Raw genomic sequence first — 14,575 nt, 5'->3', positions numbered from 1 at the left:
ATATATATATATATATGTGTTGAGGCATTGTGATAGGTTGGTGAAGGTGGGTGAGGAAGACATAAATCAGAATCCAAGTTTATTTCTGACTAGTTTCGCACAAATAGGCTCTCTTCAGAGAAATAATGTATTGAATACATTATTTCTCTGAAGAAGCCTATTTGTGTGGAACTGGTTAGAAATAAACTTTGATTCTGATTTATGACTTCCTCACCCACCTTCACCATATATATACATACATACATACATATACCAAGGCCTTTTCCCCCTTACATGGGGGGTAGCCAAAAAGAAAAAGGCATAAAATAATTCCCACCCATTCCATCCCTGAATACACTCCACACCCGTCCACCCTCCTTCCTATCTTAGCACCTCCTGAATGACGGGTCATCCCAGCACCTTGTCCACTGCCCTGGGTCAGAAGTAGTGTCGGAAGACACAGCACATCCACAGCAAGGCCGCTTCATTAAATCGGCGACCCCCCCTCTCCGTCCCCCCATTGCATAAAATGAGAGGACGGGGAGAAATCCCTTCGGGGTGCGTCAAATTTTGCTCACCCATCCACCCACCCATTCCACCATATATATATATATATATATATATATATATATATATATATATATATATATATATGTATATATATATATGAAGGGAGGCCATAGAACTAAAGAAATCAGTGAATTGTTGAAGGTGGCAAAGTCCAAAATTAGGAGATACATGGTGCAATTTCAGGAGGGAGGAGGACTGGAGATACCATCCCAGAATCTAAGAAAGGGCAACCTAAGAAGACTTATCCAAGGGTTTTGAACATCATAAAGTGTTCTTTTGAGTCAAATCCACAAACAAAAACAAAATCTCTGAAGAAGTCTTCTTAGGACCCCCTGTACCAGGTTACTGGGATGGTATCTCCAGCCCTCCTCCCTCTTGACTTTGGACTTGGTCACCTACAACATTTCATTGATTTCTTTTGTTATATGGTCTGTCTTCTTTAGTTCAATGACTGGGGCAATTATTTCTTAATTAATTCCTTTGAAGGAGCCATGATTATGACAGATCCTAGGGAAATGAAGAAAACCAGAGGGAAAAAAGGTAAGGTCCTGAAGAGAGGGGTTACCAGTAAATGCTCTTTCTATGGCAATGTGGGAGTGACTGGCTGGGTTCTCCCTCACATTCCACTCTGTTGACCCAGCATGACAGCAGAGGTTACCAGATACATTCTATGTACAGAATTTCACCCCAGAAAATGCCTTCCAATTTTTGTTATCAATATGCAACTGCAAGGGGTGGGCGCCACATACTTTTGACGAGTACTGTATGTATATAATTTATATATACACACACACACATATATATATATATACACCAAGGGCTTTTCCCCTTTACAACAGAGGTAGCTAAAGTCAAAGGCATAAATCTACTCCCACCCATTTCATCCCCACATACTCCATTCCCATTTATCACCCCTCCCTCCCTCTCCTCTTGGCTCCTGGATGACAAGTCATCCCTGAGTCTAGCCCACTGCTCTGGGTCAGAAACAATGCAGCAAGACACACAACATCCACAGTAAGGCCACTTCATTTAATCAGCAACCCCCTCTCTGTCCCCTAATGCAGAAAAAGAGAAGGGGGAGAAATCCCATCAGGCTGCATCAAAATATCATTCACACATACTCCCTCACCTCCCCCCACCCACTCCTATACATCACAGCATCATCCATACAAAAACATTCTCCACTCACCCCTATCTTCTGTCTTCTCCCTTCTTTCCTCAAAAGATGTTCCCCTCTTTCCCAATGCTCTGTTTACCCCATCCATCCATCTCATCCTCATGATCATGCTGTCCACTTCTACCTTCCACACCTATTTTACTATTCTTTCTTCACTCATTCTTTCCATGTGTCCAAATCATTACAATACTCTTTCATCAACCCTCTCCCAACTCCCTTTCCACCCCCACTCCCCTCCTCACCTCCTTGTATTACAAGATGATTGAAGAAAATATTCAATCCTTTAGATGTTCAGCATGCACACACGGAAAAAGTAAAAAAGAATATCAGGACAATATAAAATTGGAACAAAGGAAGTGAAGGAAGTGGGATCTGAAAAAGATCTGGGAGTTATTATCTCGCATGACTTGTCCCCTGATAAACAAATAAACAAAATTGTTGGAGAATCCTACAACTTGCTAAGATCAATAAAGGTGGCTTTTATCTATTTAGACGAAGAAATGGTTAAAAAAATATTAGTTACACTAACAAGACCAAGACTGGAGTATGCTGTGACTCGATGGTAACCCAGTACCACGAAAGAATATAAAGAAAATTAAAAGAATCCAGAGAGCAACCACAAAAATGGCCCCAGCACTTTCAGACCTGTAATGTGAGGTGAGACTGGCTAAACTGAAATTACCGACTTTGGAACAAATAAGAGAAAGAGGCAACCTGCTGACTGTCTCAGAGTACAGTGAGTCCTCCTTATACAGCAATTATTTATCCGGTAAATTCACAGCTACGGTATTTGGTAATTACTACCCTCGATTCTATTTACGGTAAGAAAAATTCACAGATACAGTATCCACTTGTGTTTTGAAGAGGAAAGAGCAGGGAGAAGGTACGTCTGCCATATCCTATTATTACATACATATACCAAGGCTTTTTCCCCCTTACAAGGGGGGTAGCCAAAAAGAAAAAGGCATAAAATCATTCCCACCCATTCCATCCCTGAATACACTCCACACCCCTCCACCCTCCCTCTTATCTTAGCACCTCCTGAAAGACGGGTCATCCCTGCACCTTGTCCACTGCCCTGGGTCAGAAGCAGTGTCGCAAGACACAGCACATCCACAGCAAGGCCGCTTCATTAAATCGGCGACCCCCCCCCTCTCCGTCCCCCCATTGCATAAAATGAGAGGACGGGGAGAAATCCCATCGGGCTGCATCAAATTTTGCTTACACATACTACCTCACCCCCCATCCACCCACCCATTCCACCTCATGCAATCACAACATCATCCATATACAACCATTCTCCATTCACCCCTGTCTTCTGTCCTCTCCCGTCCTTCCTCAACAGACATTCCCCTCTTCCCCAAAGCCCCCTTCACCCCATCCATTCACCTCATCCTAGGACGTCCCCTCATGTTCACTCCCTCCACATCTGCCTTCCACACCTCTTTTACTAGTCTTTCTTCACCCATTATTACATGTTATAATGGGTTCGGTATATGGTAATTTCTATTTGCGGTAAGGTTTTCAGGAATGCATATGTACCGTATAACGAGGACTTTCTGTACCACTCTCATTTTTCTCCTGTTCAATAAATCTTTCATCCATTCTAATAACTGTCCTTGTATTCCACCTATCGTTTCAATTTTTCTCAGCAGCTGTTTGTGTGCTACTTTGTGAAATGCCTTTTGTAAATCTAAGAAAGCAAAATCTGCCCATCTGTCCCTTTCTTGAATTATTTCTATTAATCTCGAGTAAAGGCATATTAAGTTTGTGATCTTCCACTTCTAAATCCAAAATTTGTGTGTGTGTGTATATATATATATATATATATATATATATATATATATATATATATATATATATATATATATATACTTACAACCTTGCACATCACTGTGAAATGGAATATGCAATATCATAGGAAAAGAGAAAATTGTAGACAGTAAGAACTTTCATGTATTGTATCTTCTAAAGATGTAATACATGAAAGTACTCGTAAATATGGGTCAAAGTAAGGTGATGAGAGAGATGTACAACGGGGAGAGGATGGCAACGGAGTGGAAATGAGTACTGTACTAAGGGAGAGAGGCTGGAGGAAGCGGATAGCTTTTGATTCTTGGGGGCGAATGTGGCAGGAAAGGGAGGAGTGGGATTGGAATGTAGATTGAGAGAAGCAAGTAAATGCCTTGGTGGATTAAAAAATGTAATGAGAAATAGACATTTGGGAATGGATGCTAAGAGGAGATTGTATGAAGGGGTGATTGTGCCAACAGCACTATATGGGGGCAGAAACATGGAACATAAGAGAGTGAGAAAGAATCTTATTGTGTTCAAGATAAAATGTCTGAGAAGTATGGTAGGGGTTATTGGGCTAGATAGAGTGAGAAATGAGGAGGTAAGGAGGAGAGCGGAGGTTGGAAAAGGAGTTGGGAGATAGGGTTGATGAAAGAGTATTGGGATGGTTTGAAAACATGGAAAGAATGAATGAGGAAAGATTAGTGAAACAAGTGTGGAAGGCAGAGGTGGATGGAATAAACATGTGGGGGCAACCAAGGATGAGATGGATGGATGGGGTAAATGAGGCATTAGGAAGGAGGGAGAAGACAGGGTTGAATGGAGAATGATTGTGTGTGGATGATGTGATGCATGGAAAGGAGTGGGTGGGGGATGGGGATTAGGGAGTATGTGTGAATGATATTTTGATGCAACCTGAAGGCTTCGATTTCCCCCTATCTTCTCTTTTTCTAAATGAGGGGAAGGAGAGAAGGGGGTGTCACCGATTAAATCAAGCGGCTTTGCTGTGGATGTGCTGTGTTTTGCTGCATTTCCTCTGACCCAGGGCAGTGGGCAAGATGCAGGGATGACCTGTCATCCAGAAGCCATAAAAAGAGGGAGGGAGGGGTAGTGAATGGGATTGGAGTATGTAAGGATGAAATGATGAAATAGGTGGGAGTAGATTTATGCCTTTGACTTTGGCTACCTCCCTTGAAAGGGGGAAAAGCCCCTTGGTATATGTATGTACTTACTGTCTACAAGTTTACCTTCTCCTGAGGTGATATTGCATATATATACACATACACACACATTTACAATATATGGCCAAGAATGAATGTACTTCCATAGTACAAGATATTTCCTTATGGAAGCATTTGCTATGTTTCTGTAGGCAGAGTGCGGAAATGAAACTAGTTATGTATTCTGGCTACCAAGAACCCTCTGCTTTGGATAACATTATAACAGCTAACAAGATCAGAATTACAAAATCAGACTGCATCTTGACTAAATATTAATAGTTGCCAGAATGTATTAATTTTCCCTTTTTATTTTTTTTATTCATTTGTATCATCATATTAGTTAAACATGCCACCAAATATGAAATCCCTCAAACAACTTACCCCTACCAGCAGTGGCCTGCCTGTGTTTCTCCCACTGTGCACAACATATTTGAAGAACTTTGTCATTAATCTTCCTTTCACTTGGCTCATTCTCATCACTGTCAACAGCACTTGAAGCACTGGGACCTTTAAACACTGCAAATTAAGATAGAAATCATAATTAGATATATGATTTTTTTTAATTCATATAACATCAAAAGGCCATTTCTTTCTTCTATGGAGAGTGGCTGGGTCAAATTACTGACACACCCTACTTCATTAATATGAGATACATAAAAGAAAATACTAAAAACCTAAATCTGTTAATTTAAATTACTACTTTGGCAGAACTGGAAGCAAAGCTCTATATTTCATTAATAACCAAAATAATATCTATAGAAGGGACTGTCAAAAACTTCAGACCTGGTAGAACATGAATAAGTCTACACAATTTTTTACTGTAAATATTTATATCTTACAAATGAGTAGCAACAGATATTTACTTTTGATGCAAATTTTTAATAGTTTTACACGTACAGCAATGTTATAACTCCTTGAAATGTTTTGGGTATAGATGTTAGTACAAAAGAGGTGGAAAGACATTCTGTAATGTTTTATGATGTTCTTGGAAAGTTAGAAGGATATGGTGTTAAGAATAACAAAGTTGAAACAATTTTAGAATGAAGCAGTGGGAACATGTGGATAGGGAATGTCAAAAGCAGGAGAAGATAGGGTTTGTATCTCTGTTGGTAAACAAAAATAAATGTGGAAGCATGTGGAAGATTGTTCCTCAGCTTCCAAGGTCATGTTAGTGCATAACATACCACTAAAGTAATTTGTATTTTTAGGATGATCGTGTCCCAATTCTGCATAAATCACTTTTCCATCAACTGTGGATTTATTCAAGTGTTGAATAGCAGCCTGAGCTTCCTCCATAGCCGTGAACCTTGCAAATCTGAGGAAGTAAAAATGTCATTTGGGATATAGTTATATTATATGGAGCTGTTGAAATATTAAACTATAGGCCAGTCATAAACAAAATATAAATTGCCATGGCTTCATACCCAAAGCTGCTGCGTTTTTTCCGTGTTGCCTTTTCTGGAACTACAACTTCAAGAAGTCCTTCAAGAGATGAACAAAGACTTGACAACTGCTCTTTGCTGGTACCTACTGGTAGTCCTCTCACAACCACCGTCACCGATTTTTTAGACTGAAAGTGGAATTCAAGAATTTCTGTGTTCTTTCACTTGTAATTTACAATGCTAATTTGTCTATCATGTTCAAATGCTTCATGATGGGCTAACAGTGGGCAAGTGCACATAATACCGCAGCAGGACACATGTTAGGGAAAATCATCTCTTCGGTGAAGAGGGAAGTTTGTCATGAAATGAAGCTGTGGGGGTAAACCAGATTCAGCCATTGGGCACTGCAGTGGAAGTGCTTTGTCTTGCTGCACTGCTGGGCACATAAAATACAGGAAGGAATGACTCTTCATCCACAAGGAGCTAAGATAAGAGGACTGTGGGTCATTAAATGGATGCTGGATGGGTGAAGAATGGTTGCAGGTCTTGGCTGATCACCCTCTTAATTGGGGGATTTAATATTGTTATTTTTATTTATCTATTTATATATTTACATTTTTTTATATACGGTAGACCTAAGCAATTTTCTGTTACTGTTAACTTTTTGTGTTGTGTCGCGTAACCATTTTCGAGGTCGTTTCAGCCCTACTTCTTAGTTTAATCAAACACGATTGATATGAATAAAACATATCGTCTCTGATACTGTAGTGCCTAGAAAATTTTCCTTCGTTGATGTCTTAAAAAAAAATTGTACTCCACGTCTTGGGGTATCCAACATGGCGGACGCTAGGGAAACTGCAACTTTACAAAGGATTACAAAGGCGGAGCATGCCGACAGGAGACCTTTTGATCCATATCTAGGTCGGATAAAAAAAAAAAAAAAAAAAAAAAAAAAAAAAAAAAAAAATCATATTAATAATAATGTAAATAACAAATAAAATACATAAAAAAATGCATAGGTATAGTTGAATAACAAACAAACAGGTAAATAGTAAATGATAATAAATTGACATATAACTAATAATAAATGAAAATCAGACAGACAAATTATAACAAAACAAAAACAAATATTATGTGAATATGCGTAAGTTCTATTACTGCGACGTCAGCTTGACAGGAAGTAGGGGAACGAGTGAAAGATACTTTGCGAATTGTATTTTCATTTGGATGTGCGTTGAGAAGTTTAGTTACTTAGCCACGCTCTTTGGTCATTTCAACCTCGTGCGCAGACAGCTGGTTACTGTATGAATGTGTAAGGGCCAAGGGGAATACATATATGAACGAGGAAATGCCATGTCGGTAAAATTTTACTTTCGACCATTGTAGGAATATAGCAATACAAAATTAAATAGTAATTTTGTAAATTAAAATGTATAAACGAAATGTGCAATTTTGTGTGCGGAAATGAAAATAAAAAAGTTGCTAAAACAGATTTCTTAAGTAACGAAGTCGTGTACGACGAATGGTACGCCATGTTTGTTATGGTAGATGCCGACGTCGGAGAAATGAAAGGACGATAAATTTGTCTAAACTAAACTAACCTAACCTAACCTGTGTTTAATAAATCATTACCTGCAAATTAGATATCATCCGGCTGGTCCTCATCGTCGTCGTCGTGAGAGACGTTGGCGGGCTTTTCAACCACTCAGCTTTTGTATGGCTATATTCCTCCAATGGTCGAAAGTAACATTTTACCGGTTAGGTTAGATTAGTTTACTTTAGTTTAGACAAATTTATCGTCCTTTCATTTCTCCGACGTCGGAATCTACCATAACAAACATGGCGTACCATTCGTAGTACACGACTTCGTTTACGAAATCTGTTTTAGCAACTTTTTCTATTTTCATTTCCGCACACAAAATTGCATATTACGTTCATACATTTTAATTTACAAAATTACTATTTAATTTTGTATTGCTATATTCTAACAATGGTCGAAAGTAAAATTTTACCGCCATGTCTAACACAAACCAACAATCTATTAGGTTTGAAGACATAATTTGCGCACAGAAAGGAATAATATACAACACTAGTGTACTACATATAATAAGCATTATTTGTTGACGTTACCATAACACTCAAATTACTTATATATAACTTTATAGGTTGGTCCTTTTCCATTAAAAATTATTACTAAAATACATCAGCTGTCCTAATCCATTCAACTTCTTACCAAGAACAATTTTGTTACTTTTCTCGTAAAGGTATTTGTCGGAAGCAATCATAAGATAACGAGGTTTGTATAATATTTCAAACAAATAAGATGAGGGTGGGTTTACTCTAAAAATATACCCCCAATGAGTGTGCTACCTTAATATAAATAATGTTGTAATAGTTTCCTGTATACTGTTTTTGGCTATAATGATACAATAGTTGGTATTACTTACGGTAGACATTATCCTGGAGTACAAAAGACACGGCGTGCAGCGACTGCACACACTGATAAAACTTTATTGTGAAATGATTATATTTAGTTTAAATGCCGACAAGCTCTATTGTTTTTCTAATATCTAAACTTGTTCAACGTTAAATATAATGCTTAATTAACACTAAAATTTCTACTGTAGAATGCAGTGAAACAAGTGTACAATTCGCTTATATGAGACAAATTAGAATTGAAAGGGGTAATATTTTTGATAGACTAAAGTTATGCATTAAACTGAAAATGCTATAAACTCTTTATGGTTGGGTGTAAATTTGATTTGAAAGAAGGCGTAAACCCATCTTACTTATAATTTCAAGGTTACCCCCACAGAATTTCGTCTTCTGCTTTAGCAATGAGAATATTGTAGGGAAAATATAGACTAACTTTATTCCTTATAGTGTATATATTTTTGTCAGATAAGGTATAGCTAATATAACTAGTTCTTAACTAAGGTAAATATTTTTTTATTTTTTGTTAGCAGTTTGTAAATATTAATAATATTTTTCCATTTCATATTCATTGTGTTGTTATTGTTGCATGTAAGCTTTTCGGAAGGATTTGCCAAAATTGTCAAGGGACAATAGCAAAATCGGCCGTAGCCTAACTTCAACGTAGTGGCGTTGGAGATGAGCTCAAATCTCTTTAGATATGTCGTTAACAGGCACTATGACGCAAGTAATAATACCTCAGCCCTTCAGCACCTCACTAAAGGTATGGTTGTGAAGGCTCTATCAACTATCAAGACTTTGTCAAGAGTAAATTGTGACATGTTCTATTTGAGCTATTTAATAGCCTATTAGAAAGTTAATGTGTAATGTAGAGATTGAAAACAATGTGTTCTTCAGATCAATATTGTCTTTTACACCAAGTATGGACTCTGTATGGACTATTATTTGTAGACATTAGTTTCACAAATTTCTGTGGAGTGTGGACTGTGGGTTTTTATATTTGTCCAGTTCAGTTCATTGCCCAGGTTCTCTCTTTTTAGGAGATACTTGGATTCCCCCAGGAAACTGGTCAAGGCCACTGGTTTAGACCATAAATCCGTAAAGAAATTTTGTGTAGTCTGGATTAAATACAATAGCACAGAATAAAGAATAAATGCTCATAATTGTTATTTTCCAAAATCTGTTTTGTTCATAGTTGTTTGGAAGAATTAACAGGGGTCTTTTCTTAATATCAAAATAATGTATAGTGCCATGTATTGAGCCAGAGTTGTGAGAATTTTTTTTTTGTCCATGGATGGAACCTCTAGTATGTGGTTAACTGTTTTACTTCCAGTACTCCTGTGTTCATCAGAACAAATGCTAGATATAATGCTCTTTAATCTTTATCTTTGACTTTATGTTTTTTTGCATCAAAGGCATTTTGTGTCTTTTGTAAGGCCAATTCTGCATTGGTATGGTTTCACTGAGTTCTGGTGACCTGAACATTGGGATTCCTTAATTTTGTCCCAGTCTTTGGAATCTTTTCTTATTTTAGAGTTTTTGAATAAAGAATAGAATTTGGTAGTCCACCAAGTGTTGTAGGGTACTGGAGTAGATTGTAGATGATTGAGTAGGAAGCAACTGGATTTTTTTTTTTTTTTTTTTTTAGTTGGATATATTTGTGATATGTGATCTTAAGGATGAGTGGGTTTGAGAACTTTTTCATAAAATTATGTACCTTATAGTCTCGTGGGCTTAATGGAAAGGATTTTGCTTTCTAAGTATAGATGTGCAAGAATGTTTAACTGGACCTTTGTTATGTGTTCATAGATTGTCATCGTTTTCTTGATTGTTGGATTTTGCATCGTGAGAGCATAGTTAAGTGGGATTCACATAAGATGTTTATATAACGTGTCTCAAGATACTATGAAAGTAACTATTCTGTTAATGCTCACTTTTATACTACGACTGTCCCTCTGTTATGCTGTCCCCCAACCCCTTGCTGCTGTCCTGTACCATTTCTCTGAGTATTCATTTTCTGCTGTGGGGGAATTCCCTATGGTGGGGGAAAAGAATACTGCCAGCAAGTATTTCCACTTGGATCGTAAGAGGCGAGAAGAAAGGGACGGGGAGTGGGACTAGGCATTCTTCTCCTTGTAGCCCCACAGGGGACATTCCTAAACGAAAAAGTAAAGGCATAAGAGGGTCTGGGAGTTTTCCGACCAGCACCCTAAGATTTGGGTCTTTTAATGTGCATGGATGTGGTACAGATGAGAGTAAAAGGGAAGAGATAGGTAGTATGTTTGTGAGAAGAAAGATGGATGTGTTGGCTTTGAGTGAAACTAAGTTGAAAGGGAAGGGTGAGTGTAAGTTTGGGAGTGTAAGTGGGAGGTTATCAGGAGTGATGAGAGGATGAGGGAGGGAAGGGGTGGCTATTCTAGTAAGTGAAGAGATAGGTAAACGTGTAGTGGAGTGGAAGGAGGTTTCCTCAAGGATAATGTGGATGAAGGTGAAACTGGGAAAGGAGATGTGGGTCTTTGTAAGTGCATATGGGCCTGGCAGTGAGAAGAGTGTAGAAGAAAGGGAGGCCTTTTGGATAGATTTAAATGAGTGCATAGAGGATTTAGGGAGAAATATCAATGTAATAGTACTGGGAGACCTTAATGCTAGGGTAGGAAATGGTCCAATTGATGGAGTGGTTGGGAAATGTGGAGTTCCAGGAAAGAATCGTAGTGGAGAGTTGATGGTGGAAATGTGTCTAGAAAGAGAGTTGATGATAGCAAATACAGTGTTTTGGAAGAAAGTCAAGCATAAGTACACATGGGAGAGGGTGGTAGATAGAGCGTTGATGGATTATGTAGTGGTAGATAGGATTATGATAGGAAGAGTTAAGGATGTACATGTGCTAAGGGGAGAGGGTGGGGGAATATCAGATCATTTTTTGGTGGAAGGTAAGTTGAGAGTGGAGGATAGATGGAGAAAGAGGAAAGGGACAAAAGGTAGGGAGGTGCTTAGAGTGAACTCTTTAAAAGGAAAAGGAGAAGGAGTACAAGAAGAAGCTGAAGGAGGAGAGGGAGGGAGTGAAGGATAGAGTAGAGCTAGCTGTGGAGGAGGAATGGAAATGGTTCAAGGAGGGAGTCACAAAGTGTGCAAGGATGGTGTGTGGAACAAGAAGGACAGGAGGAAATAGAAGGAAGGGTAGTGAATGGTGGGATGAGGAAACAAAGAAGGTTGTAGAAGAGAAGAAGCGAGCTCTCACAGATTGGTTACAAAATAGGACGAGGGAGTCATATGAGAGGTACAAAGAAAAGAAAAGAGAAGTAAAGCAAAAGGTAAAGGAGGCAAAGAGGAGAGCAGATGTGAAGTGGGGTAAGAATATGACAAAAATTTTGAAAGTAATAAAAAGATGTTTTGGAAAGAAATTAAGAGAGGTAGAGGAGGCAAATCAAGTAGAGAAGAAAAGGTAAAAGGTGCAGATGGAGAGATGATAATGAAAGAGAAGGCAGTAAGGGGAAGATGGGCAGAATATTTTAGGGAGTTGCTAAATGTGAAGGAGGATAGGGTGGGAAAGATAGTTGCAGTGGAAAATGCTAAGAAAATGAGAGTGATGAGTGAGGAAAATGGAGGAGAAATAAGGAAGGATGAAGTGAAGGCAGTTGTTAAGATGATGAAAGCAGGTAAGGCACCTGGTCTGGATGGATGCCATGCAGAATGTCTAAAAAAAGGAGGTACAGTGATGGTGGACTGGCTGGTGAGGTTATTTAATGTTTGCTGGAGAGAGGGTAGAATGCCGGAGGACTGGAAGTGCCTGTATAGTTCCACTTTACAAGGGAAAAGGGGACAAGTGTGAATGTAGTAGTTTCAGAGGGATTAGCTTGTTAAGTGTAGTTGGGAAGGCTTATGGGAGGATCTTGATTGAGAGGATTAGGAGAGGAACAGAGGGAGTAATTGGTGAGGAACAGTGTAGAGGTTGTGTAGATCAGGTTGTGTAGATCAGATCTTTGTGGTAAGACAAATATGTGAGAAAGCTATAGGAAAGGGAAAGGATGTTTTTTGGGCTTTTATGGATCTGGAAAAGGCTTACGATAGGGTAGACAGAAAGGCACTGTGGGAGGTTATGCAGATATATGGGATAAGAGGAAAGCTTCTAGGAGCTGTCAAGAGTTTTTATGAGAGTAGTAGAGTTTATGTCAGGATTAGAAATGGAGAGAGTGAGTGGTTCGAGGTAAAGGTGGGACTTCGTCAAGGATGCGTTATGTCGCCCTGGCTGTTCAACTTATACATGGATGGGGTAGTGCGAGAGGTAAATGCAAGAGTAGTGGGTCAGGGATTGGAGATGGTTAAAGAAAATGGAGAAAAGTGGGAGGTGAGCCAGCTGTTGTTTGCTGACGACACTGCCCTTGTGGCAGGATCGGAGGAGGGACTGAGGAAGTTGGTGACAGAGTTTGGGAGAGTATGTGATAGAAGAAAGCTAAAGATAAATGTGGGTAAAAGTAAGGTGATGAGATGTACAAGGGGTGAAAGTGGCAGTAGACTGGAAGTGAGCATTAAGGGAGAGCGACTGGAGGAAGTGGATAGTTTTAGATACTTGGGTGCAAATGTGGCAGGAAAAGGTGGAGTGAAGGTGGAGGTAGAATGTAGATTGAGAGAAGTGACTAAATGCCTTGGTGGATTAAAGAGTGTAATGAGGAATAGACATTTGGGAATGGATGCTAAGAGGAGACTGTATGAAGGAGTGATTGTGCCAACAGCACTGTTTGGGGCAAAAACATGGAACATAAGAGAGGAAGAGAGAAGGAGTTTGAATGTGTTTGAGATGAGGTGTCTGAGAAGTTTGATGGGGGATACTAGGCTAGATAGAGTGAGAAATGAGGAGGTGAGGAGAAGAACGGGGGTGGAAAGGGAGTTGAGAGATAGTGTTGATGAAAGAGTATTAGGATGGTTTGGACACATGGAAAGAATGAGTGAAGAAAGACTAGTAAAAGAGGTATGGAAGGCAGATGTGGAGGGAGTGAACATGAGGGGACGTCCTAGGATGAAGTGGATGGATGGGGTGAAGGTGGCTTTGGGGAAGAGGGGAATGTCTGTTGAGGAAGGACGGGAGAGGACAGAAGACAGGGGTGAATGGAGAATGGTTGTATATGGGTGATGTTGTGATGCATGAGGTGGAATGGGCAGAGGGATGGGGGGTGAGGTAGTATGTGTGAGCAAAATTTGACGCAGCACAAAGGGATTTCTCCCCGTCTTCTCCTTTTATGCATGGGGGGACGGAGAGTGGGGGGGGGTTGCCGATTTAATGAAGCGGCCTTGCTGTGGATGTGCTGCATCATGCGACACTGCTTCTGACCCAGGGCAGTGGACAAGGTGCAGGGATGACCCGTCATCCAGGAGGTGCTAAGATAAGAGGGAGGGTGGAGGGGTGTGGAGTGTATTCAGTGATGGAATGGGTGGGAATGATTTTATGCCTTTTCCTTTTTTGGCTACCTCCCTTGTAAGGGGGAAAAAGCCTTGGTATATGTATGTATGTGTTTGCTTTCACAATATGGTGTTTAATGAGAGGTGAATGTCATGCGTGTATCAACTGTGAAACCAAGTATTGTAGGGTTCTTGTCTAGTGGGAGGGGTTGAGCACTGGGTGCTACTTTGATTTATGGTTGTCAGGGCTAAGAAATATCATTAAGGACCTATGGGAAGATGCATTGCTGAGTTATTGTTATTATTGATAAATTGGGTATTTTTTATAATACATCAATGTAATATATGTTTTTCTTGGTGGAAATGAATAAAAAAAAAAGACTAAAAGCAAATACACCACCAAATGAAGCTGTGATTATAGGAATGAGGTGCCATGTTGTCTTTCCAACTCCACTAAAAAACAAATATGCTACCAAACGAAACTGTGACCATAGGATCTGGAATACATCCTCAGTGCTTCCATCAGTACCTCATATGGTATGTAATTTTAAAACAGTGCTGCAGAGCTGAGATTCATGCATTTCTTAAAGCTATGCAACTGTAGACCTTGCAGTCTGATCAGATAC

At 39.4% G+C, this 14,575-nt stretch overlaps 2 protein-coding genes across 13 annotated transcripts in view; one reads left to right on the top strand and one right to left on the bottom strand.

Annotated features, from left to right (window-relative positions):
- LOC143033871 (uncharacterized) overlaps positions 1-8,643 on the bottom strand; it is a 300,356-nt gene extending 291,713 nt beyond the window's left edge. For all 3 annotated transcript variants that reach the window (XM_076199448.1, XM_076199447.1, XM_076199446.1), the window contains exons 1-4: positions 8,570-8,643; positions 6,165-6,310; positions 5,925-6,055; positions 5,122-5,256 (exon numbers count right to left, since the gene is read on the bottom strand). In XM_076199448.1, coding sequence (XP_076055563.1) covers positions 5,122-5,256; positions 5,925-6,055; positions 6,165-6,310; positions 8,570-8,578 — 421 coding nt within the window. In that variant the 5' untranslated portion in view covers positions 8,579-8,643. The remainder of the gene's footprint in view (positions 1-5,121; positions 5,257-5,924; positions 6,056-6,164; positions 6,311-8,569) is intronic.
- Positions 8,644-9,127: 484 nt separating this feature from the next.
- The window catches only part of LOC143033868 (DDB1- and CUL4-associated factor 6-like), a 60,977-nt gene continuing 55,529 nt past the window's right edge, over positions 9,128-14,575 (top strand). For all 10 annotated transcript variants that reach the window (XM_076199444.1, XM_076199440.1, XM_076199437.1 and 7 more), the window contains exon 1: positions 9,128-9,318. In XM_076199444.1, the coding sequence (XP_076055559.1) occupies positions 9,234-9,318 (85 nt within the window). In that variant the 5' untranslated portion in view covers positions 9,128-9,233. The remainder of the gene's footprint in view (positions 9,319-14,575) is intronic.

The sequence above is a fragment of the Oratosquilla oratoria genome, chromosome 16, assembly GCF_046742065.1.
Source record: "Oratosquilla oratoria isolate Oo_2021 chromosome 16, ASM4674206v1, whole genome shotgun sequence".
Lineage (NCBI taxonomy): Eukaryota > Metazoa > Arthropoda > Malacostraca > Stomatopoda > Squillidae > Oratosquilla > Oratosquilla oratoria.
The sequence above is the reverse complement of the archived record's forward strand: the minus strand, read 5'-3'. Positions and strand labels throughout refer to the sequence as shown.